Source organism: Bos mutus, chromosome 5 (genome assembly GCF_027580195.1).
Source record: "Bos mutus isolate GX-2022 chromosome 5, NWIPB_WYAK_1.1, whole genome shotgun sequence".
NCBI classification, from domain to species: Eukaryota; Metazoa; Chordata; class Mammalia; order Artiodactyla; family Bovidae; genus Bos; species Bos mutus.
The window spans coordinates 38,156,007-38,182,293 of NC_091621.1; the positions used below are offsets into that span (position 1 = coordinate 38,156,007).

The 26,287-nt window shown below is 36.3% G+C and overlaps 1 protein-coding gene across 3 annotated transcripts in view; it reads right to left on the reverse strand.

Annotated features, from left to right (window-relative positions):
- Window positions 1-3,277: 3,277 nt before the first annotated feature.
- Window positions 3,278-26,287, reverse strand: part of SCAF11 (SR-related CTD associated factor 11) — a 94,288-nt gene continuing 71,278 nt past the window's right edge. For 2 of the 3 annotated variants that reach the window (XM_070370666.1, XM_070370663.1), the window contains exons 8-16: window positions 16,600-16,658; window positions 16,316-16,425; window positions 15,285-15,386; window positions 12,429-12,535; window positions 9,079-11,772; window positions 8,030-8,373; window positions 6,814-7,032; window positions 6,346-6,465; window positions 3,278-6,077 (exon numbers count right to left, since the gene is read on the reverse strand). In XM_070370666.1, coding sequence (XP_070226767.1) covers window positions 5,931-6,077; window positions 6,346-6,465; window positions 6,814-7,032; window positions 8,030-8,373; window positions 9,079-11,772; window positions 12,429-12,535; window positions 15,285-15,386; window positions 16,316-16,425; window positions 16,600-16,658 — 3,902 coding nt within the window. In that variant the 3' untranslated portion in view covers window positions 3,278-5,930. The remainder of the gene's footprint in view (window positions 6,078-6,345; window positions 6,466-6,813; window positions 7,033-8,029; window positions 8,374-9,078; window positions 11,773-12,428; window positions 12,536-15,284; window positions 15,387-16,315; window positions 16,426-16,599; window positions 16,659-26,287) is intronic. The other variant, XM_070370665.1, reaches the window with a different exon arrangement.

The following is a 26,287-nucleotide window of genomic DNA, read 5'->3' on the forward strand; positions in this document are numbered from 1 at the left end:
TTATAGTCATGCCATGTATGTTTTTTTTTAACCATAAAATGACAATAAAATGATTTTTAAAATAAGAATGTTTTGGATAAGTGACTTCTTGTCCTGATCTTAATCACTGTGACTAAAGCATTAAACAAAGCAGCACGATGTTATCAGCACAGCAAGCTGCTAAGAAGCAGGATTGCAGCTACAGGATTAGCCATGTGGATCATTTTGACCAAACAGTAACAAAGGAGAAAAGGTAAGGCAAGGGCCAGAAGAAAATTATGAAGTGTTTGGGGAGTTCAGTTACCTGACAGGCTTCTCTGGACTAACGGTAGGAAGGCAATATGGGAAGGACTGTGTGGAGATTAATGTCTTTTAGTTAGAGACTGTAAAGTGGTAAGGAAGAGACAGTTTAAAGATTAACTAGTGCTGGGCTTAAACTATTAAGAGATCAAAGCTATAAAATGTTTTTCACACAAACAAAACTCATTGGGAAAAAACTGTTGAATTCTCGGGAGGAGCAAAGTGAATTAGATGTTGCTAAGCAGAGAAAGGGTTTGGCCACCAAGTAAAGAGAACCTAACAGGCTCTACAAAGGTGTAGTCTGGAATAAAAAGCACATGGGCTGAACCACATTTGGTTGAGAAAGTTCCAGGATCCCAGGACTATAGAATATAGCTTCCCTAAACTCCTGAGGAAATCTTTTAGCCTTTGCTTAGGATTCACTGACTTGAATTAGATATTACGCCATTTACAGCTAGACTGTGAAAGATAACACTAGCCTAATTTTCAGGTTGACCCTTTAAACAAATTCACCCTTGCAGAGCTGTTGCCTGGAAACAGGCAACTTTCTGAGTTGTGCTTTGTAAATTGGCATGGTTTGTTAAAATAGTAACAGTGAAAAAGAGCGGAAAGCTGCCACCGTCTAATATGGAAAGCACGGTTTAAGTGTTGCACACAGGAAGTTCACTCTTCCACATTTGTTATTTCTGGCTCCAAACAGAAGCACACTTTGTGATGCATAATTACTCTTTCAGTGGGAATATTTTTCTCCCTAAATTCATGGATTTCTTTTCCCCACTGAAACTCGACTTAAAGAACTAAAGTGATGAAAAAGATGGATCTATCAAAAATCTAAACAATGGCTTTAAATTGCTAGCCTTCAAAAAAAAAATTCTTTTTACTGTGAAATACACCACCACATACAACTAAGCTCTAAACAATGGCTTTAAATTGCTAGCCTTCAAAAAAAAATTCTTTTTACTGTGAAATACACCACCACATACAACTAAGCTCTTAAAGAATAAAGCATTATGTAACTACTGTCCAAATCAAGTAGACCCTGGTAGTCCCCCTCCTTCCCAGGGCTTAGTCCTAGCTCAGTCACAACCTCCTCCCTCTCCTACATCAGTGACCACTTTCCTGATTTTACAGGCAATCACTCTTAATCACACCTGCTCACACCACCTCCCCTTAAAATCAGTTGTCCTGTCTGTGCTCCTGCTGGACTTATTTCAGCCATTACTCCCACGTGTGATGTTGGTTTACATCTGTGAGCTCAACATAACACCCTTGGTCAAGCACTGACTTTGGTGTCTATCAATTCTAGGTCTGAACCTGGCTCTTAAGTATCTGTGTAACTCAGTGACTCAGTTAATTCTTCATGCATCTCAATTTCCTCATCAGAAAAAATTACTATAGACACTAACACAAATGTCTGACAAGGTGCCTGTCACAAGTTTAATATGCTATTATTGTACTAATCCTTAAGAAAACTGTGGTATGATTAAACCTGGTAATACGTGAAGAATCCAGTAATTCCTGGCACATAGTAGGTGTGCAGTTTAACGAATGTTAAGACCCTAAAAACAAGAGCAATCTTACATGCTATCACACTATCAGTGCTAAGTCACTTCAGTCGTGTCCGACTCTGTGCGACCCCATAGACGGCAGCCCACCAGGCTCCCCGTCCCTGGGATTCTCCAGGCAAGAACACTGGAGCGGGTTGCCATTTCCTTCTCCAATGCATGAAAGTGAAACGTGAAAGTGAAGTCGCTCAGTCGTGTCTGACTCCTAGCGACCCCATGGACTGCAGTGCAGCCTACCAGGCTCCTCCGTCCATGGAATTCTCCAGGCAAGAGTACTGCAGTGAGGTGCCACTGCCTTCTCCATCACACTATCAAAGTAGGAACCAAAAGTAAACCAGAAGCTCAGACAGGGGAGGGACTATAACCTAGGACACTCTTCTCAAGAGAGCGACATGGCAGCATATATCCAAGTTAAAAATGTGTATCTTGAGATTCAATGTAACCTTGTAACACAAAGAGATTCAGAGATAAGCCAGTGTTCATTAAAACACTTTTAATAAAACTTCAAAACGTACTTTAATATGTCCATCAACAGAGAAACACAACATAGCCCTAGAATATGGACATCAGAATATATCTTCAACTTATTAAAAGGTATAAAAATACAGAACAGTTTACAGACTACTATTCACATGCTAGGGGAAAAGATTTGTGAAACCTATTTTCCTAGAGCCTTAAAAAGTGTTCTTATAAATGTTTTGAAGAATTTGGGAAAAATAACTTTCTGATAATTCTGCAGAGAACAATCAACTTAGGAAAACAATGGATTTTAAACTAAATGTAACTTAAGAAATTATACTTTGTGTATATAATTACATCTTAAATTTTTTTACAGGAAAATAAAAACTCTTTTAGGAATCAATCCACAGAAAATAATCTGAAATGGATATGATCTGTGTATAAGGAGGCTTACATCATTTATATTAGTACAACTTATATCTTACTAATTTTTAAACAGCTTAGTACCCAATATTGGAGGACTGGTTCCAGTAATGGTGTATCTGTGTAAGTGATACTATATGGCTATTAAACACCACACTGTACAATAATTATTAAAATGGAAAATTCTCAATTCATCAAGTGAAAAGGATGTTATAACACAGTTATGTGCAATTTGATCAGTGTTAATAGTTGTTACCTTTAAATGGTAGGATTAGGGACTATTTTTCTTTTCCCCTCTTTAGACTGCTTTTTAATTTAGTAAAAGCATTTCTAATTTCCTACAATGATTATGTAATTACAAAAAATGCTGTTATAATACATGCTTATAGCTAACTTCAAGCTTTCTTTACAACCTGGACATTTATGTACCTATAATGCTAGTCCAGCTACTTTGGTACAAATCCAAGAAATACTGCAACCCGTCTGAAAAGTTAAAATGAGGTGAAAGCCATCATTTCCCAGGAATCTTAATAAAACGTTAAAGACACTACTGTGTTTATCAAAAGAATTTATTAGAAAATATTACATACTACATATCTGTTTAAAGAGTATTGTTTCAGTAGACAGCACTCCATCCTCATACTACAATGTCTCATGGACCATGGAGCAACCACTGTGCTTCTGAAGCTGCATCTTTTGGGTGAACATTTAGGTAGTACATACCGTGGCCATTCAAAAGAAGATAATGGAAAAACTGTCATTACCAGAGGGAAAAACAATCCAAATTTTTGGAATGTTAAAAGAACAAGTAGCTAATTTTAGTCTCAAAATTCTAGGCATCAGTATCGCCTAAACATCAGTCAATGTGACTAGTAAGTTAGAGGGACCAAGGTTCCAAAGATCAAGTTAATACTGAATCTTCATATATAACAAGAAATCTGCAACCCCACAAAGTGTCTTTACGTTTGTACACATGCAACGTAATGTAAATTTCTGATAAAAGAATGGGGAATGTTAAAAAGCAATGTATTTTTTTTAACATAAAGCATGCACTTTCTAATACATTCTTAAATATTTCAGAGTTGATTCTAGTCCAGTAATATTCTTATTTCAAGTGCAGTCTAACCAGTACCCCAACCAGATACAGAGTACATACCTGTTATTCAAAAAATGTGTATTAAGAATTCAATTAACTCATGGTACTGCTACCAAAGATATGAGACTTTAACTTTTGACCACATCATTTATTTTTTTCAAAACTTTTAAACATGTTTGCACAAGCTAAATGGTATAAAGCAAATTTTAAACTTGTCACCCAACTCCCAAATGTCACTGAAAGAAGACGTAGGAAAAATATGTTGTGTGATTAATCAACTTAGGCAATTTGCTACAAAATTTTCTAAGTGTGAACTAGCTTTAATCCAAAATCGGAAGTTCACAGAGCTGTTTTTTAGAAACAAATGTTCTAAAACTTTATAGAGTCCAAAACCAAAACAAATGAGGAGGTGTGTGTTGATAATTGAAACACTGTCTTAATATTTTATTAGAAGAAATATACTTCTAAAACTCTTGCCCTATCATAATCTTAACATAAACTTTAATTAAAAATATATATAAATCAGTAGAATACCATATTACAAACGCCCAGAAATGCACAATAAAGATCGGAAACTGCTTGGAAATATTTCTAACACTTTTTGGGATTATACTCATAATCATATAAAGATTATGAAGTAGCACAATCAGTACTGGGGCCAACATTTCAAAACTCGCCTATCAAAGCTAGCACCAGGAAAGTATCATACACATACAGCTGAGAAAACAGAAGAGCTTTACCTCAGAAAAGCGCAGTTCTGGAGTATTGCTTTCGCTATTTAGCTAGCATAAGGGTCAGCCTGTCTCACTGAGGCATATATCTATCTTTGCGCCATTAACATCTGATCCAAAGTGCTTTCCAGTTATTTGGTATCTATTGACAATTGTTACTGGAATCAAACAGTTTATCGTGGAGTTAATCCATTTTTTCTTCCAAGATGCCAAATAAAATAATAAGGTAGAACATTTTAAATTTACTTTTAATAAAAATTAACATATTCTAGTACTTAAAAAAAAAAAACACCTCAATCTCTAGCCCCTGAAAGCCTTACCAACACTCCATTATTTAATTCCTCTCCTTTTTCCAAAACACAGGTTTTAATGTCTAGAATTTTGTAACATGGTTACCAAATTAACACTTTATTCACTGTAAAGCATCTGGAGATTTCCCAAGTGTAAGAAGAATTTCATTAGTGATTAACAGATGAGCAACAACGTGGAAGCCCCTGAAGCGAATATCATGATTTTGCCTTAGACCCAAGCAAGGGGGTCACGACTTAAAAGCAATTCTCCAGTTGGCACAAACAGTTTACCATTTCTGATAAGCAGAAGATATTATGGAAGAACATAATTTTTACAAAGTCAACACTTTTTCCAAACAGGTCTTCTAAATTCAACAGAGCTGAGACTGCCAAAGCTGTAAATCTAGCAAATCAAACTGCTTCATCTCAACTGGGGAAAAGAAGGCACAAAAGAAAAACAAGCAGCGTTCACGTTCATTTGGTGACACAACAGCTGGACAGTGTTCTAAAGTTTTGAACACTGAATTTTACTCGTGATAGTATCTTCTACCTAAGCAATTTATTCAGATGTGTGCTTTAAAAATACATATTAAGAACCCTGCAATTGGTATGTTCTGTTATTAGAAATATTCTTCATGATAATACATTATTTATCTTTCTATAATTAGAGAGAAAAATCATAAGACCATCTTTTATTTTTAGCCTGACAGAATAAATGTATTATATATATCTCTTCCAAAACCAGTGCACTCTGAAGTTTCTAATTTATGCACTCCATTGTTCAAAAACCTGTACATCTTCCAGTATCCACAGTATAACACAGTCCTAGTAAAAATGCATATTCCTTTAAACCCTCTACTTTCCCTTGAATTTTATTTGGGGGCAGGGGGATAGAGAGGAGGAAAAGATATAGGTATTGTGGTGCAGAACTATATTTATTTAGAACAAAACATTATATCCTACATTAAAAAAGATAATTTTATCAAAACCAAATTTCAATCACAGTTATGTATGATTTTTGTTAAAGGTACATGTTGAAATTGCACTTTGCAGATATCTCGCCAGTGTCCTTTCTAATGCTCCCATTTCAGCACATGTTTTTATCAGCAGACATAGGTTCTTCCAGAGTTTTCTTTTGGCTTCCCTTCCGTGAATATTTGTATTTGTCTACATAGGCTTTAACCAGATTTGCCACTTTAGTAGAATTTACTTCTCCACTCTTACTATGACACACCTATAAAAAAGAAGAGGGAATTTTTTTCATATTTAAAGGGATTAAAGGGAAAGTTCTTTGAAAAACAAATACCCCAGAGACATAATCAGACATTTTTACATGTTTCGTATCGCCTAGAAGGTATATATTTCATTTTCTCCAAAGGTAAAAAAGCTGACTAGCAGAAGCCACCTCTTACTATTTTAATTAGATTTAATTGAGCATACCTTTATTAAAATAGGGATGTTCAAAATAATATGTACATAACTCCACTAAAGCTATAACTTACTTTATCTACTGCTTTTCGTACAATCTCTTTATATTCTTCCTTGGTGATATCTTTATTTTGATAAAATGGCTTAATGGCCAATTTTACCTCCTGTGCTGCTTTTTCTTGAATTTGCAGTTTCTGATAAGAGGAAAATGTGTAATTATTATTTGCCCAATCACAAACTTTCAAAAAATTATTTAAAAATATAAAATTGAAAACACTGCACATTTACAAAGAACTGTTCCAATATTAGCATCATAGATATAAAATATTTATTTACTAACACAAATCACACATTTCTAAAAATAAACAAGAAATACAACCAGTAATTCAATGGGCACCAACATATGTAGACAGAATTCTTTAAATTGGAATCTAAGACTATCAACAGTAAATTCCCTTTACCACTTATACAACAGAAAACTGTTATTTTTTTATCATAATCATATGCAGAATTATGTAGGTTGCTCTCAACTTTGAACTTGCCTTGTCTGTCTTCGAGCTATCTGCGCTGGCTTCCACTGTAACACTTACTTTGCTTTCTGCCAATTTTACAGCAGCATTAGAAGCTTTGCTGTGACTTGATGATGCAGTATTACCAGAACTTGGTCCCTGAACTGTTCCCATATTTCCTGGGGCTGCTGTCGGAGCAGGCAAGACTGGTGTACTCATGTTATTACTTACATGAGAAGCACTAGGAATACCCTGTTTTAAAGAGGTATCATCAGTTAATGAATTATTTGTACTCAATAAAAGACGTTTAGTTACCTATTAGACATTAAAAAAAGAAAAAAATCAAGGCAATTTAATACTTAAGTACTTAGGAGAAATGTCTATTTCAGGTAATTTTTATCTAAAGGACTGTGAAGAAAAATGAGCAACATTCTTAAATAGAATCCCATCATGTCATGATGACTTTTAAAATATATATGTATTTGTAATGTTCTGACAGTACCACTAAAACCAACAAGGAGAAAAGCAGCATTAATGACAGTATCTTTCCTATAAGTATCTTTAAGGTAGGTACCCCACTTTAAAGATAGAAGAAAATAAGACAGTGAAGTCAAATGGCTTGCAGTGAGTTGATAGCAGAAAAAGACATAAAATCCCAAATTCCCACTTTCTGGCTCTTCCAACTGTATCCTGCTGCCAGGAATCTAGAATTTCTGAGATATAGACATGGAACAATAAAGCAACAGAACCATTACAAGTTGTTATTCAAATTTACTATATGCCCAAGAGTCACTACTTTCTTTTTTTAGCATGATAAATCCATGAAAATGAAACACATACGGTAATGAACAGTCTGAACAAGACCAGTACAAGCTTTATCACAGTATCCAATCACAAGTTCCCAGCCCCTAAAAGTCCAATAAAATAGGGAAATTTTTTCAAGTGTCCATCACATGATTCTAGTTAGCCTCATACTCCGGTTTTCTTAAACTTACCAAAAAACTTGTTTGGATATCAGCACCAGCATGTATGTAGCTTAGATTTGATAACGTATTCATTTTCTTATTTGGGACTGGGAGGTTTGGGGAAGGACAGTGAAAGAGGAGTTGTACAGATTTACCATAAGTCTAATCAAATAAGCCACTGTATATGGATATCCAGCAAGAAGCCCTTTCTCGAGCATCCATCCCTAAGAGCTGAACGTTTACAATGGCGAATGTTGACTACACTTGAGCGGCTGGAAACATACCTGCAACTGCTTTCCGTCTGGCTGTGAAGCAATGTAGCCGACCTGCTGGGACGGTGGGGGAGGGGGCGGTGGTGGCGGTAGTCCCTGAGATACACCGCCAGGAGCCGCCACCTGCATGAGAGGTACTCCTGTGTGCAGATGCAAGGGCAGCTGAGGATGAATGCTGAACGGACTGCGCTGGATGTTCATCAAAGGAGCAGGAACACCCACTGGGTATGGAAACATGTTCACAGGCTGGTGTGCACTCATGTGCTGCTGCATTGCATTCATCTGTGGCTGCATCATATTCATAGGTAGCTGAGAACCATCACCTTGTTGGTTTGTTTGGTCTTTCAGGTTAGACTCTATCAAAAGAAAAAAGACATGAAAAAAATCATGTTACAAATTTCCTTAGAGAAACAAAGAGCCACTGGTTACTGTAAAACTAAATACCAATTAACCTAAACCTATCCAATACTTCAGTTTAATCCTGTCATTCCTAAATAATGTGGGATGATTTTCTAACTGAAATAAATATTTAACCAAAATTATTTTTAAGAATAACTTTACACAATAACATTGGGCAACACTAGCAAAGAATTAGCAGTTCAAGAAACTTACTAGTAAAATAATCATAAAATTTAATTACTAACTTAGAAGGTTAATCACTTTTTAAAATCTTCAACAGCTCTTTTCTTGTGAAAAGTCAAGTCAAATGTTCTTAAGAAAAGTCAAGGAAGAATAAGTCTTTTTTAGCTGAGTGACTTATTAAACAACAATCAAAAAAATTCAAGTGCACACATATGATATAAATGAAATAGAATTTAAATCCTGCATAGAATTATTTCAAATCCCTCTACTGTAGCAAATTATACATAAAATATTTAGGTCTTTGGCAAGGTTGGGGGCAGGCATGGGGTGAAAAAAAATATATTGAAGTGTTTATTACATAAAATGAGGTTCAATTTAACATAATATTATAAACAGAGATCACTTCAATTCATACAAACAAGGTATTAAATTTATAATATCTTTCTTCAAATAAAAGTATTGGTAAATAAACGTGTTACCCTGTTCAGCTGTCTCCTCGTCTTGTCTCATCCATCCAGACTGTGGGCCTGAAGAACTCCTGCCTCGTCTGGAGTAGTAGTTCTGTACATCTGCTGGCAGAGTCTTTCTCACAGCCCAACTCGATGCAGACGTCCACCCTGACCTGTCGGCTGGTGTATCAAAGGAGAACTCTTGCTCACTTTTTCGTTTATAGGGCTGCTGCTCCACAAACTTGAAAGTCTCATTCCCTGAACTGTTTGAATTCCCTGAGAGGGGTTTTCGGTTTTGCCACCTGTTTTCATTTTGATCTGTGTAGGCAAAACCACCTCTGTGGTTACCTCTACCACGGTTACCTCTACCACGGTTAGACATCCAAGCTGAACTAAAGTTTTTATTCCAAGAATTCCCTGAATTCTCATTTCTGTTTTCTTCCCAATGAGAATCTTTTAACTTTTCTGGATTTCTGATCCTCGGATCAGGCCCAGAATTTATTTTTTCTGTTACCCAAGTGGGACAGTCATTTCTATGTTTGTCAGCAGAATTTGAATCATCAGCATCTGTATTAATGTCATTTTTTTCTTTTCTTGTATTTTCATTCTGTTTCTCCGAGTCACTCTTTCTGTATCGATCATTTCCTCGTGGACATCTCCAACCATCGTTTGCCCATCTCTCTTTCCATCGAGGAGAGTAACTGTCCCTGTCATTTCTACCAAATGATGAACCCTTACTTTTTGTTCTAGATCTTGATGGTGACCTTGACCGTGATCTGGATCGAGACCACCTTCTCATTCTCCTTTCTCTATCCCGGTCTCTCCTCGACCCATCTCTATCACTCTCTCTTTCTCTGCTCCGGGACCTGGATTTTTCTCTTGGGGAGGAATCTTTCACTCTGGACTGAGATCTTCTGTTCTCTCTTTTTGGGGAGAGTGACTCAGATCTTTTGCCTTCCTTAGCACTATCTCTTTTTGGAGACCGAGACTGAGATCTCTTCCTTTCTCTTGCACTATCCTTTTTGGGGGACTGAGAACGAGATTTTCTCCGACCTCTAACAGATTCTTTCTTAGGAGACGGTGATCGAGACTTCCTGCTGTCTTTTCCAGTTTCTCTTTTGGGAGATGGAGACTGAGACCGCTTCTTTTCTCGGGCAGTGTCTTTGTTGGGAGACCAAGTTGTAGATGGAGAGTGAAATCTAGATCTTCGCGTACGAGGCTTTTTGGCTTTATCTGTCGCATCCACTGGGTTTTCAGATGGTTGAGATACAGTTTCAAACTTTTCATTTGCAGGATCAGAAGATGACATATTCTTTTGGGAACTGTGCTCCACAGAATTTTCATTTACTTGTTTAGCATCAGCATTTACAGATGGTTCGATTTCAGATTCATTTTGGTCACTGCAAAATGAATCACATTCCATGGGTATCATTTCATTATTGTCCTCACTAAAATGCTTCTGAATCAGTGCAAGATGAGTTTTAGGCAATTCTGTAGATCTGGGATATTCAACCAAAGATTCAGTCTTTTCTTCTAAAGATTTGTCCAATTTGGTGTTAAGATTTTTTTTTAATAAACTATTTTCAGAGTCTTGAATACTACTGAGAGTTTCATTCCCTGAAGTATCACATGTTGCAATTATTTCTGCATCTTCATTTTCAACATGCCCAAGCAAAAGAACCTCTGAACTCTCAATAGATTTTGTGTCCACTGCTTGTATAACTCCACCCTCAGAAGATTCTAATTTGGGACTGTCAATAAGCTGTTCTGTTTTTACTGTAGAATCTCTAGGATCAATAATTTTTACTATAGGACTCTCCATAACTTTTTCTTCATTAACTATTGGCTCTGCATTCTCAGGTAACTCAAATAAGTTTGATGCAGATTGGTATACTTCAATTTCAGATCCTGAACATGTAAGAGAATCATTTAGAACATGATCTATACATTTTTCTGCTTTTATTTCTGATTCTGAAGGTTCAGCTATTGGGTCTTGATTTTCCAATGGATCACTTCCTTTTTTGGAAGTGCTTGCAGAAATCTCACTTTCCAGACATAAAACATTAGCTTCTATACTCGTATTCTCAACTTTTTGAACTTCCTCCTCCCCTCCAAGTAACACAGGAGGATCTTGGGTATCAGACTCAGAATGTAAAGTTTCTACTCTTTCCTCTGTATCATGGGTCTCGGCGCATTCTTCACTCTCTTTTAATGGCTCACTGCAACTTCTTAAGCCATTAGCAGATTCACTTTCTACATTTATCTGCACAGTGTTAATACTTTCTACATCTGATTGGTGTTCTTTCTCTAACTCAGGTGGTATGTCAGGTTCTGCTACTTCTTCATCAACTGAATCACTGGAAGATGATTTTTCAGGGGGAGGCACAGAGCTTCGAAGTTTCTTTTTCAATAAAGGTAGTTTTCTTCCTCTTCTTACAGACTTCCTTTTTGGAGCCTGCCTTGTTTGCTTCTCTGACTCACCGGAAGAGGAAACACTTACAGATGGATTATTGTTATCCGGGGCATCACACCCAGAAACATTTGATACTGGGGACCTCTGAGACTGACTGACTGGTTCAGCTCTTGTGTTACGTGTAGATCTTCTTGTAGGAGTTGCTGCTGCAGGTTTTCGTCTTGATCCTCTGGTGTTTGAGGTACCAGAAGTTTGCTTCTTCTCTTCCCCTTCTTGAGTATGTGCTAATGTATAGCCTTTGCAAGAAGTACCTAACAGTATACAAAAAGGAAAAAATAAATGTATGTTTCATCAAGTGATAAGAATTTGGCTTCAGCTTATTTTAGCATAAAATAGACATCTATAACAGAGTGAAAGCAAAATATACTTGTGAATCAAATTATTAATAAATGCATAGCTACTAACATCTGAGTAATACCAATTTTTGAAAGCTACTGAAATGAGTTATACCAAGATTTGAGTCCATGTGGGCAATTCTCTAGTGAAAAAATCAAAAGAAAATGTTTGGTCTGTTAATTGCCTTTTGCTCTATGAATCACTATTACCTAGGCAAAAGCAGGACACAACAGCTACCCACAAATAGTAAGGACTCGAACTATTTGTTCACAATTCATAGGAAGTATTACTTCTAAAAATCAGTGGTTTGAACACTGACCCCCTAAACAGAAAGGAAACTTCTAATCAGTTCCTCAAAGACATGAAGTTGTAATTTCCTAAAGTAAAAGGATTTTCTAGTTGCAACAATTTTAAAGTCAAGTCACTGTACAAATATTTATAGAAATATCTAGGACTCATTATCTATACCTTATTTTACAGCATTTCTAAGTCATCAACACTTATACTTTTCATGAGATTGAAAGAGGCTTAGTAATTTTTTTTTAACTAGAAAGAAATTAAAAAACTTTACCAAAATTTTCTAAAGATATGGTACTTGTTGGAAGAATAGTTCTTGGCAACACAGAAGAGATGAGAGGAAGGACTTCTATTTCAATATTCCAGGGTATAAAACTAATTCTGAAAATTTAAAACAAAATAAAGACATTTTCGTTTAAATAATAAAACCAGCAATTTAAAAGTACTAATTTTCCAAATAAGCTAGCAATATTAAAATATAGATGCTTAAATTATTTTTTGCCAAATTGCTAAAAATGTAAATTCAAGGTTACTCATACTAACCAAGATGGCTACCACCTGGCTACAAAAAATAAAAATATAAAAAACCTTCTAAAAGCATGCTTTTTCAATAAATTATTAGCAAAGTATTATCAAGGGCAAATTAATATATAGTAGTTGATTCTCATTTAAATAAGTTAATGCAATTATTTTGTCAAGAATTTTAACTTTTTTTCACTACTTTAAAAATACCAATTTGGATAATAAAATGTAGATAAGTAAAATACACAAATGAAATGTACAGATTTTAAGTGCACAGTGTGATGACTTTTGACCAATGTATACATATACCTGTATAACCACTACCCCAAATAAGAAATAGAACATTTCCACCATCCCAGAAAGCACATTTCTAACCCTTGTTCCCCATCCTATTTCCAGGCAACCAAAAAGATAATTTACTTGAGTTAATCAGATCAAGTTTTAAAGAAATTAGCAAGGTCAAAGGGGAATCAGTCCATAAATAAATAAAAACATAACAAAAACTGAAAGGAAAGCTCTGTCACTTAAATTTTGAATTTTTTGTTAGATTTATGTTTTTATGGCATGTATCAAGGCCAAAAATATCAAAATACATTTTTAAAAAGGAAAAAAGAACTGCAACTGATTTCTATTGCTATGTTATATGCTAAAATTCCTCAATATGAGGACGATGGCTCTTCAAAGTTCCCAGGATCCCTATGGATGCTCAGTTCCGTGCAGTTCAGTCGCTCAGTCGTGTCCGACTCTTTGCAACCCCATGAATCGCAGCACGCCAGGCCTCCCTGTCCATCACCAACTCCCGGAGTTCACTCAGACTCACGTCCATAGAGTCAGTGATGCCACCCAGCCATCTCATCCTCTGTCGTCCCCTTCTCCTCCTGCCCCTAATCCCTTCCAGAATCAGAGTCCTTTCCAATCAGTCAACTCTTTGCATGAGGTGGCCAAAGTACTGGAGTTTCAGCTTTAGCATCATTCCTTCCAAAGAAATCCCAGGGCTGATCTCCTTCAGAATGGACTGGTTGGATCTCCTTGCAGTCCAAGGGACTCTCAAGAGTCTTCTCCAACACCACAGTTCAAAAGCATCAATTTTTTGGTGCTTAGCTTTCTTCACAGTCCAACTCTCACATCCATACATGACCACTGGAAAAATTATAGCCTTGACTAGACGGACCTTTGTTGGCAAAGTAATGTCTCTGCTTTTCAATATGCTATCTAGGTTGGTCCTAACTTTCCTTCCAAGGAGTAAGTGTCTTTTTACTTTATGGCTGCAGTCACCATCTGCAGTGATTTTGGAGCCCCCCAAAATAAAGTCTGACACTGTTTCCACTGTTTCCCCATCTATTTCCCATGAAGTGATGGGACTGGATGCCATGATCTTCGTTTCCTGAATGTTGAGCTTTAAACCAACTTTTTCACTCTCCTCTTTCACTTTCATCAAGAGGCTTTTTAGTTCCTCTTCACTTTCTGCCATAAGGGTGGTGTCATCTGCATATCTGAGGTTATTGATACTTCTCCCGGCAATCTTGATTCCAGCTTGTGCTTCTTCCAGCCTAGCGTTTCTCATGATGTACTCTGCACAGAAGTTAAATAAGCAGGGTGACAATATGCAGCCTTGACGTACTCCTTTTCCTATTTGGAACCAGTCTGTTGTGCCATGTCCAGTTCTAACTGTTGCTTCCTGACCTGCATACAGGTTTCTCAAGAGGCAGGTCAGGTGCTCTGGTGTTCCCATGCTAAGACTCCAGTTACTGCAGTCACACCGAATCCACTGTCAGCTTCTTCCTACTCTTGACTCGTATTTGTTCAGTCAGGTCTCCTAACAAAAGACTATTTCATCCAGTCTAAGGTGAGATTCTGGAGGACGAAAGAAGCTTGAAAAACACTGTGCAACTTGCACATACACAAAAACATACAGCTCTAAGGGAAAATTTCATATTTTACATATCTGGACTTAGTCTGATTTTACATATTTATATTCCACTGTTACTCCTAGAGGATGAAGGCTCTATACAGAACTCCATTACAGTGATATATAAAAGTTATAGGAATGAATACAAAACTCTGGCAAGGAACTTAATCTTTACAGAGGAGCTTGATTTAAGTACATATCATGTACCTAGCTAGCAATGTGCTAATAGTTTCAAGGCTTACACTAAGAGAGAAAAGGCTAGGCTATATAGAGAGTCATGAATGCCAGGGCAAAGTAGGGACTTGATCAAGCAGTTGTTTAGAATAACACTTCGGAGATGGAAGTGTCATGACAAAAGCAATGCTTCAGCTAACAGCACACACGGAAGACTGGAATGGAGAAAAAGATAACAGAAGGATGAAAGATCTGAATGCTATTACTAATAATGAACCTTATCATTTAGGTGTTCTCCTTGTTAAAGAAATCAAATATTTACATTTATTAAACAAATAAATACAATATTCTTTATTTTTCAAGGGGTTCCTTAAATAGAGACCTTTCATTAGGCATCAGAAACACCAAGGTTTAATTGAACAAAACTTTCTTAGAAACATAACTATTGAATATCTCTGTATGTAAGATATTATTATCTTATGCACACATTAGCATTTAAACATTTTAGTAAACAATTTTTTTTACCTTCCAATTCCAGGTAATGTATCAGGAAACCATGACAATTCCAGTTCCTGTCTCTTCTGCCTAATCAAAGCACTGATCTCATTGACTTCTATAAATTCTGTACTAAAAGATAAATTTTAGATCCTCATCAGAATTCCAAAATTTTAAATTTTAAGTTCAGAATAACAATTGGGTTATATCATAAGTAACAGAAATTTTCATATCCAGCATTATAAGTAACATTAAAAAAAAGAAAGAAACTTTTTCTATCTAAACACTTTTCAAAATGGACCAATTCCTAAAGTAACTTAAACTTTTATATTACAAATAAAAATGGAACTAATCTGACTTGTAACCACTTTTAAAAAGTCAATTCAGACAAATATTATTATTGAAAAAAAGAAGTAGCGCTATTTCCTTCCCATGAACCAAAGCAAAGAGCAGTTTTAGCCGAAATTCTAAGTGCAATAGTTTGCCATCTGAAACTACGCACAAGACAAAGGAAGAAAATAAAGGAGGCATGATTATTTTTATAACCCAAAATAGGCAGAGTTCAGTTTTTTAAAAGGCTACTCAAATGTAATTGTTTTCTTTGGTACCTTGCCAGTCTTTAAAGTTAAATCGCAATCTTAATCTGTCTCGTTTATTCAACCAGGTCCATTATTTTTAAACCTCAACTTAATCTTCAAATTCCACAAATATCTACACATTATCTATCATACAGTCACAATGGATTAAAAAATGACTGGGTCTACTCTGAAAGGGTACCCCCATAATTTAACAGCTTAACAACTAACCTACGTCTCTATCATATAAAAACCTTGTGTACAACTTAATTTATTATTAAGGAAAAGGGAAGTCCACAGCAGTCACTGAATAATAGACGGTCACAAAATAAGGTTCTCTTTATTCTCCAAAAGAAACAAAAACAAAAAACAACATGGGCTTTCATAACATTGTTGGGCCAAGTTTAAATTTCTACCAGAAGTTAACTGCAATAAATAAAACATCAAATATATTAAAAAAATCAATTGAAAGTAAAAAATACTAACCAGTAAGCTGTACGGGAAAAAGAAGATTCTCCAGTGTGACTACTAGAAGAAAAGACATTGGAGAAAAAATTTCTGAAGCACTGATTTGTATATGGATTTGATCTTCGAGGCTAGAAAAGTAAAATGAGGTTGGTGAAACAGCAAAAAAAAAAAAAAACACCCTTCTGTAATAGGTAGGACATAGTTACATTTAAATATTTTGATGTACCTGAGGCACCAGAGTTATGTACTAAACAACCATAAATTGTTATTATCTAAAAAAAAAATTTTTTATTTCAACAAACCTTGTTTGTCTTTATTATTGAATTTTTCTTTCCTCCCATTTCACTGTATTTAGAGTTTCCTGTACAAAGACACAAAAAGATCTTGCCTTAATTTTTATTTTAAAAGGTTTTAAACCAGTACTAATACTGGCATATTGATAAGAGAAGGTTAAAATATGTATAAAAATTGCATTTAAAATAATAGTAACTGCATTTATATATTTTCCAAATGCTAGTTTTATCTTGGTAAGCCACAGACAAAAGGAAAATATAAGAGGCCACAATACAGAAAACTAGTGAAGCATGTAAAATGGCTAAGCTTAGAACATTAAGTACCAAAATTTTAGTCAATATGTTCTGGCACTACGTGCAAACTTAAACTGTCTTGTAATATGAAGCATATAAAAGAAATCAATTTATTTAATATCAATACACTTTATATGTCCTTTCCAGTTACGACCTAAACAACAGGCACTATTAACTCACCTCAAGTAGGAGCTGACCAGGGGAACTGAAACCACCAGCTCTTGTCAACCATAAAGTACCATTTAATCACCAACTTCAACAAGTACCCTCACCATCCTCCTCAAATTGCATGGAATTAGGAAAAGTAGAAATCTTATTAAAACAGCTTTCTGCTATAGCAACGTTTTTGGTTGTATTGCTTATGGCTTGGTTTTTGGTTTTACATGTCCATTTCTATGGATACGTTCTTCCAGGTTAAGAAAGATAAGGGACAAATAGCTCCTGCTAACCACAAAAACTGTTAAAGATTACTGCTCTTGGTTTTTCTTTACCATAAGGTCTGTTTTATTAGTCATCACCACTTATGAATACACTTGTCTGCAATACACTGCTGCTGGTACTGCCATTGCTCTCTCCTCAGAACTCTGGGTAGACAGTACAAACGATAACTGGTCTTTCAATCTTCAGCCAAGCTTGTCTCAAAAAGGCCAATCTAACTTTGTTCAAAATAAATCAGCCTAACTGGGAGGCCAAGTTCCTGCTACTGCAAGATTATAAGTATTTTGGGTTTCTTTCGTCAGTCCAGTTGGTAATAGCCTACTTTCTACTAAACAGCATACTAACTTTAAGTTACTATACAACAGCTGTTTGGTTTCATGCTATTATCACACATGTCCCACCCAGAACAGCTGTAACAAATGACATTTCATACTGGGGAGAGGACATTTTCATATTGCCAACATCTACTGGATCATCGAAAAAGCAAGAGAATTCCAGAATTCCAGAAGAAGTATTTCTGCTTTATTGACTATGCCACAGCCTTTGACTGTGTGGATCACAATAAACTGTGGAAAATTCTGAAAGAGATGGGAATACCAGACCACCTGACTTGCCTCTTGAGAAATTTGTTATGTAGGTCAGGAAGCAACAGTTAGAACTGGACATGGAACAACAGACTGGTTCCAAATAGGAAAAGGAGTACGTCAAGGCTGTATATTGTCACCCTGCTTATTTAACTTCTATGCAGAGTACATCATGAGAAACGCTGGGCTGGAAGAAGCACAAGCTGGAATCAAGATTGCCGGGAGAAATATCAACAACCTCAGATATGCAGATGACACTACCCTTATGGCAGAAAGCAAAGACAATTAGCCTCTTGATGATAGTAAAAGAAAGGAGTGAAAAAGTTAGCTTAAACATTCAGAAAACTAAGATCATGGCATCCGGTCCCATCTCTTCATGGGAAATAGATGGAGAAACAGTGGAAACAGTGGTAGATTTATTTTGGGGGGCTCCAAAATCACTGCAGATGGTGACTGCAGCCATGAAATAAAGACGCTTACTCCTTGGAAGGAAAGTTATGACCAACCTAGACAGCATATTAAAAAGCAGAGACATTACTTTGCCAACAAAGGTCCAGCTAGTCAAGGCTATGGTTTTTCCAGTGGTCATGTATAGATGTGAGAGTTGGACTGTGAAGAAGGCTGAGTGCCAAAGAACTGATGCTTTTGAAGTGTGGTGTTGGAGAAGACTCTTGAGAGTCCCTTGGACTGCAAGGAGATCCAACCAGTCCATCCTAAAGGAGATCAGTCTTGGTTGTTCATTGGAAGGACTGATGGTGAAGCTGAAACTCCAATACTTTGGCCACCTCGGGCGAAGAGCCGACTCACTGGGAAGTCCCTGAAGCTGGGAAAGATTGAGGGCAGGAGGAAAAGGGGACAACAGAGGATGAGATGGTTGGATGGCATCACCGACCCAATGGACATGGGTTTGGGTGGACTCCGGGAGTTGGTGATGGACAGGGAAGCCTGGCGTGCTGCAGTCCATGGTGTCGCAAAGAGTTGGACACGACTGAGCGACTTAACTGACTGGGGAAAGGAGTGCTGATGGAGTTCCAGGAATTTATCTTCTTACCCCTCATTATATATTTAAAAGATGATACTGATTTTTTTTTAAATGATTAAAGAAGCCAGGAATAAAAATGTGATAGGTACCCAACCACAATCTCAGAAGTAACAATTTCATTCAACTAAACCGAGATTTGCTACACTGCAAATTTGCTACACTACACTGCAGTTTTTAAGCCCTAAGGGTGCTGAGTTGTTCTCGATCAGGTTTTGTTCACTCAATACTGAAGGAGTACATACAGTTTACACAGCATTCCTTCACTTGGAAGCCTCTGTTGGGAAGCCACCATTTCCCAACGCTCTCTATGGGAAGAACTGTTACTTTTCTGGCCAATGCGAAGTATGAAAATCTAGTCCCAAAGATATTTCACATATTTCTGGCTAATTCTCAGGTAATTATCGAGCAGTTCCAATTGTGGATTTGTCTAAATTGTGGTTTCCTAGAGATCATTTCACATGTTCACTTACTAATCTATCCTTTGGACAACAGTGATACATCTTTTCATATTTATCAAAGTAATGCATATACATACTTTAAGAAGTCAAACAGCACCTCTGGACTTAAAAACATTACAGCAATTCTCATTCTTAATTCAGCTCCACCAAAGCACCCATCACATGTTCATACTACTCTGGGCTTTCCTGGTGGCTCAGACGGTAAACAGGGACACCAAGGTTCAATCCCTGGGTCGGGAAGATCACCGGGAAAAGGGAATGGTTACCCACTCCAGTATTCTTGCCAACAGAACTCCATGGACAGAAGAGCCTAAGGGCTACAGCCCATAGGGTCACAAAAGAGTTGGACACAACTGAAAAAGATATAGACACTACTCTACCTTGTTATTTTTGGTTTCAGGTATTTCCCTTAAAAAAATTTTTTTTTTTTCTCCAGAAGATAAGACTTCTGCTCTTCCACAAATGTTTTTTACCTGCACTGTGCAACACAAGGAACTGACACCACCAGGGGAAGGACAGAATCTTAACCACTGGATCACCAGGGAAGTCTCCAAATGTTCTTTTTGAAATACCAACATTTGATGTAAGCAATGTTGCATTATAGTAACTATATAAACATTCTCAGCAAGACCATGTATTGAATTACAATTACTTTTTTGGTACAACTTCTTCCTTTTCCTATGGTTAATGATGCCTTTTTCTTGTCTTTCAGTTCAGTTCAGTTGCTCAGTCATGTCCGACTTTTGTGACCCCATGGACTGCAACACGCCAGGCCTCCCTGTCCATCACCAACTCCCAGAGTTTACCCAAACTCATGTCCATCGAGTCAGTGATGCCATCCAGCCATCTCATCCTCTATTGTCCCCTTCTCCTCCTGCCATCAATCTTTCCCAGCATCAGGGTCTTTTCAAATGAGTCAGCTCTTCACCCGAGGTGGCCAAAGTATTGGAGTTTCAGCTTCACCATCAGTCCTTCCAATGAACACCCAGGACTGATCTCCTTTAGGATGGACTGGTTGGATCTCTTTGCCGTCCAAGGGACTCTCAAGAGTCTTCTCCAACACCACAGTTCAAAAGCATTAATTCTTCGCCGCTCAGCTTTCTTTATAGTCCAACTCTCACATTCATACATGACCACTGGAAAAACCATAGCCTTGACTAGCTGGACCTTTGTTGGCAAAGTAATGTCTCTGCTTTTTAATATGCTGTCTAGGTTGGTCATAACTTTCCTTCCAAGGAGTAAGCGTCTTTTAATTTCATGGCTGCAGTCACCATCTGCAGTGATTTTGGAGCCCCCCAAAATAAATCTACCACTGTTTCCACTGTTTCTCCATCTACTTCCCACGAAGTGATGGGACCAGATACCATGATCTTAGTTTTCTGAATGTTGAGCTTTAAGCCAACTTTTTCACTCTCCTCTTTCACTTTCATCAAGAGGCTCTTTGGTTCTTCTTCACTTTTTGCCATAAGGGTGGTGTCATCTTGTTTTTATGTTGTATTATCTGTCATTAATTGAACTAACTCTACAACAAAAGTATAGATCTCTTAATACATTCAAATACATCAATTCATCCATCAGGTTTGTTCCTCATTCTCTTGGAAACACTTTTCCTCTGCCCTGCTCCAATCTGAACTGGTAACTCTCTAAAAGCTGCTGCTCAACTGTCATTCTGGGACTGTCCTCTATTACAATCCCCCCTTTTACCTGGGTCAGAACGCATTTTCTTATGGTTTTTTCCCTCCTTTTCTGTTTCTTTTAGGAACTCATTTTTCTGAGTCTCACATTGTTCCTTTGTTTACTTTCTCATTAAGTGACACAGACATATCCTCCAGTATAATGAGAAAGGATGTTTGAGAGTGAATTTTTGAGCTCTTAATGTATTTAAAAACATCTTTATATTGCCCTAACACTTGACTGATGGTTTGGTTGTATATTAAATTTCTAGGATAATAATTAAGGTAGTGCTCCACTGCTTCACCTGTTATTGGCAACATTCTTTTACACATGGTCTGTTTTCTCTCTCTAGAAACTCTTCAAATATATGCAGAGTCTAGAATTCTATCAGTGTATTCACTCCTTGTTTACAACTCATCTTCTACTTCCATTCAACTTTTTAAACTTCAGCTATAATATTCTTAATTTCCAAAACTTTTCTTATCTTAGTCTTTTCTTACCTCATTAATGAAATATTCCTTCTCTTATCTCTGAGGATATTAATTTTCACATAACTCCCTGTTGCCTAGCACTGGGTTTGTTCCATCAGGTTCCTTTTCTTTGTCTATGTGTCCATCTCTATTACCTGGAGGCTCCCTCACTCTCTGGTGGTCCCTGACTGTTTGTGGAGCACTAAGATACTGACTGAGAACAATGTGGATGCGTGGTCAGTGCCTTTCAATGGGTTTCACTGTAGGGTGATAAAGCAGAGAGACCTGGCTATTTCATTCAAAAATTTCCAAATGGCAGTATCTCCAAGTCTTTTAAAGCAGGTGCAGTATTCTGGAAGATATCAATACCTTCTATCTTTTTCACTTTAGGAACAAGCAACACTGCAAGAGCTTTGGGAAATGATCATAGGTAGGGAGGTAGAGACCTCAACATTTGCTTGAATTTCCTTCTCTTTACTCTGTTGTTTCCTCTACCCTCATTCGTGCTAGAGTTTAATCTGATTTAATTACTCATTTAGAGAGTAAGCCTCCTGTTTGCTTGGGTAGACTCTCTTACCCTGTAGAGCCAAAAATCTGCAGGATAAACTGCTCCTTTAAAAATTTTAACCAATTCTGTTTTCAGCACCACCCCCTACACCTGCTTTCAGATATAACGTAGGTCCCCAGACCAAAGACTAAGGTTCCACGGTGTGTGAACTGATTTGATTCTCAATGTCACTCTCCATGAGAGGTTTGGGTTTCAGCTTTCTACTAAGACAGTTTACTATTAATATGCACCTCAAACAACCATTTTCAAGCTTCTATTTTGTGGACATCTTTCATCAGCTGTCCTCTCCAGTTCTGTTTTGTGGCTTAAATTTTTATTTTGATTCCTTTATGGTCTTTTCTATAGGGTTCTGAGAGGGATCAGAGAATTAAACAAGTGCTCAATCTGTTATGCTTACCTGAAACTTATTTTTTTTAATTTAGTGTATCTGAAAAGACGTTTCAATGACAACATCTTTTTCTGTAAAACAAACCAGTATAATAAAGGCTCTGATCTTAGAGCCCAGTAGTACTTGGCAGGTACCCAATTAAAATTTGATTAATTGATTCCAAATTAACAGAGTCATAATTACATGGATTTAGTACGTACTTAGGGAAGTAGTCCATTAAGAAATGTCTTAAAAAGGGATACTTTTTATAAACTGTATCAGTTATAAACTATTAGCCCAAATCAAAGACTATTATGTTCATTCCAAGAACAGGGGAGGTATTAAAAAAAAAAAAGAAGTATAGAAACTCTCAGTTATCTAGTATGACTAAAGAACGAGAGTGACATTTTCTTATCAGATTTGTCAAAAGGTATGCTAACATTTTACAATACAGTGAGACAACACCATGTTCACTAAATGAAGAAAGTAAAGTTTATACAATTATATCAGAGTCACAGATGATTTAATAGAAAAACTAATACAAACCCAAATGGCTCAACTTCCAAAAAAATTATCTATTAGGCCTGCTGGAGTTTTAACTAATGTTATTCTAATAATTTCTAATCCAAATAAAAGAATTTCACAATTTCATACACTCTATTCATTAGTTTTAGTACATATCATATAAAGATAATAACCTAAAGGAGAAAGTCACACATGAATATTCAAAGAACAGCCCCTCCTCACTTTGAAAAACTTGAAAAAATTAGATACTAAACCTCACTGCTTCTGAAATCTACCATTAAAACACAATATTTCCTCAAGAAGTTCTTTCATAAAAATAAATTTAAATTGTCCTTTGGGCAACCATGGTTCCTACTCAGTCTAACTGGATAAATACATTAAAATGTACTTAATTTGCACAACTTCCCACTAATTCTACCTTCACCATACCTTTCATCTTAATTCCTTTCTCAGTTCAAATGCCTACATTTAAGAGTCCAAGGTTGCTTCCTTCTTGCATGACAGATTCATTAGTGCCCCTCAACTTTTGAGACAATTACGAGTAACACTTACAGATTCTCTTAATTTTCTAATGAGGCCCTTTGTTAATAAAACAAAGTGCTAAGGTTTCTAAGAAACCTCATAATTAATGCAAAAATTCAAGGTTAAAACTCAAGCTCTACAGCTATTCCTGAAGCTATGATTTACAAACTTAAGTCTAAGAAATAAAAAACTATTATCTATTACATTTCTGAAAGGATACACAAAATAAAGTTAACTGGTCTGCTAAGTAGGGAGCAGACATTCGGCTCTTTATATCAAGCCATTAGAAAAAGGCAATAATTTGAATTATAAAGATTGTAGACAACCTCAAAGTGAGAGGCTTATGGTGAGTAACAAAATCATGCTTTAGCAATATTCCATAGTGGGAAGAGGCATTAGACATGGAGTAGAAGACTGGATCAAATTCTGTCTGCTCCAACTCTGTGATCTGGCCAAGATATTTAGCCTTTTAAAACTGTTTTAAAGTTTATAATTATGAATGATTTTGAACATTCCATAAAGTATTAAAAATTACACCTACAGAACAGTAACTGTTAACTTTTAGTTATTTTACTTTTATATTCATCTCTTTGTTTCTGCTGTTTGTTACAGGCATAGATCAGTTACCTTTTTATTATCAGGTAGTTATAGCCAAAGACAATCAAATACTAAGTACTTAACTACCATTACTACCTTGATACTCTGGAAAATGCCACATAGAAAACAATCACTATTCACAACTTTAAAACTTACGAGAAAACACACACACACACACACACAAAAACAAGCTAATATACTATATTTCATTCAAGTTTATTTTAAGAACTTGAATTATTTATGTACCATTATGAGAGGATAATGGCCAATTAAACTCTCAGGGTACATTTTTTTTTAATTACAGAAAATTTCAAACACAAAATAGAACATTATAATGAAATCTGATTATACCCATATCCCAGTTTCGCAAACTATAAACATCCTATCATATTCATGCATATCTATTTCAGTAGATAACTAACTTTAAAAGATATGTTCTGTGGGGGAAGATATCAATAAACAAAATACATCCAATAACTCCTTATTACCAAATACCTAATCTTCAATTTTCTCCAACTGTCCATAAAGTTATCTTTTACTTTCCTTTTACAACATATTAGAATAAGGATCCAAATAATCCAGTTGTGACTGGTTCAATGTTTCTATCATCTCTTTTAATCCACAGGCTCCCACTCCCACTTCTAAACTCTCTCCAATTTTTTGACAGAAGAAATCAGGTCATTTGTCTGTGGTCTCTATGTTTTGCTGATTTACCTCCTTGTTGTCACTTAACATGCATCTCAGTCTCTGTATGTCTTACAAATTAGTAGTTAGATTTCTTAACTGGATGCAGGTTTTGTTTTTTGGGTTTCTTTTTCTTTTTTTCCTTTCATCACACTATTGCATATTTGTACTTACTTCCATAAGGAAATATTTAATAACAGCTTCCCTGATAGCTCAGTTGGTAAAGATCCACCTGCAATGCAGGAGACCCCGGTTTGATTCCTGAGTCAGGAAGATCTGCTGGAGAAGGGATAGGCTATCCACTCCAGTATTCTTGGACTTTCCTTGTGGTTCAGCTGGTAAAGAACCCACCTGCAATGTGGGAGACCTGTGTTCGATCCCTGCGTTGGAAAGATCCCCTGGAGAAGGGAAAGGTTACCCACTCCAGTCTTTTGGCCTGGAGAATTCCATGGACTGTATACTCCATGGGGTCACAAAGAGTTGGACACAACTGTATGACTTTCACTTGCACTTACTGATCACTGCCTAAATGCTGTGATGCTCATTTACAAAATGCTGATGTTCAAATTCCATAATTTTCAATTACTTGCTGAAATATTTCTATAAGAAATGAACTTTCCTTCACCTTGATGTACATTTTCAACTACCTTGATGTATAGCTTATATAAAAAAGGCAAGGTAGATGTTTGTATCTTTTTTCATATATTGGCTTTAAAAATGAGTCTAAACCAACACAATGTTATAAAGCAATAATCCTCCAATTAAAAAATAAATTTAAAAAGTGAGCTAACTTCCTAGCATCCTCTAAAACAGACCAATTAGTCTGCTTATTTACTTACTGATAAGGTAGCATGATGAACTCATGAACTTTGACAAATCTGACAGGTTTCAATGACTGTCCCTCTTCACAGTTACTGAATATTATTACCCCTTTTGATGCTTAAATTGTTCCATTTTTGGCTAGAAGGAACCCAATCTACTGTTGATTCTTATTAAATCTATAGTTGATTCTTGTTCAATGCATTGTTGATGCTTGAGACTTTTTGTTATAATCCTAGCACTGCTTTGAAAGTTTCCTTGAGCTCTATTAGAAAGACAATGTTCGAGGCATATCTCATTTATTTACTACCTCAAACCTGGAAACATTTATTTATTTCAAGGAGCCCTGGTTCTTTTATTTGGAAAACACAAACTGGGCATCAGAACTGGGTCACAGTGTTTTCTTACCACTTAGAATTTTTCTGAATTACTGAAAAAGCCCTTTTGGACTATGCAGTGGGTTGAAAGTGTCACCCCCCCAAAAAAAAAAAAATTCATGTCCACCTGGAACCTCAGAATATGACACTTAGAAATACAGACATGGCATACACAATTAAAGAAAGATTGACATGAGATCATACTGGATTAGAGTGGGCACTGAAACCAATGAGTATGTCCTTATCAGAGACAAAGAATGATAGAGACACACAGAGCA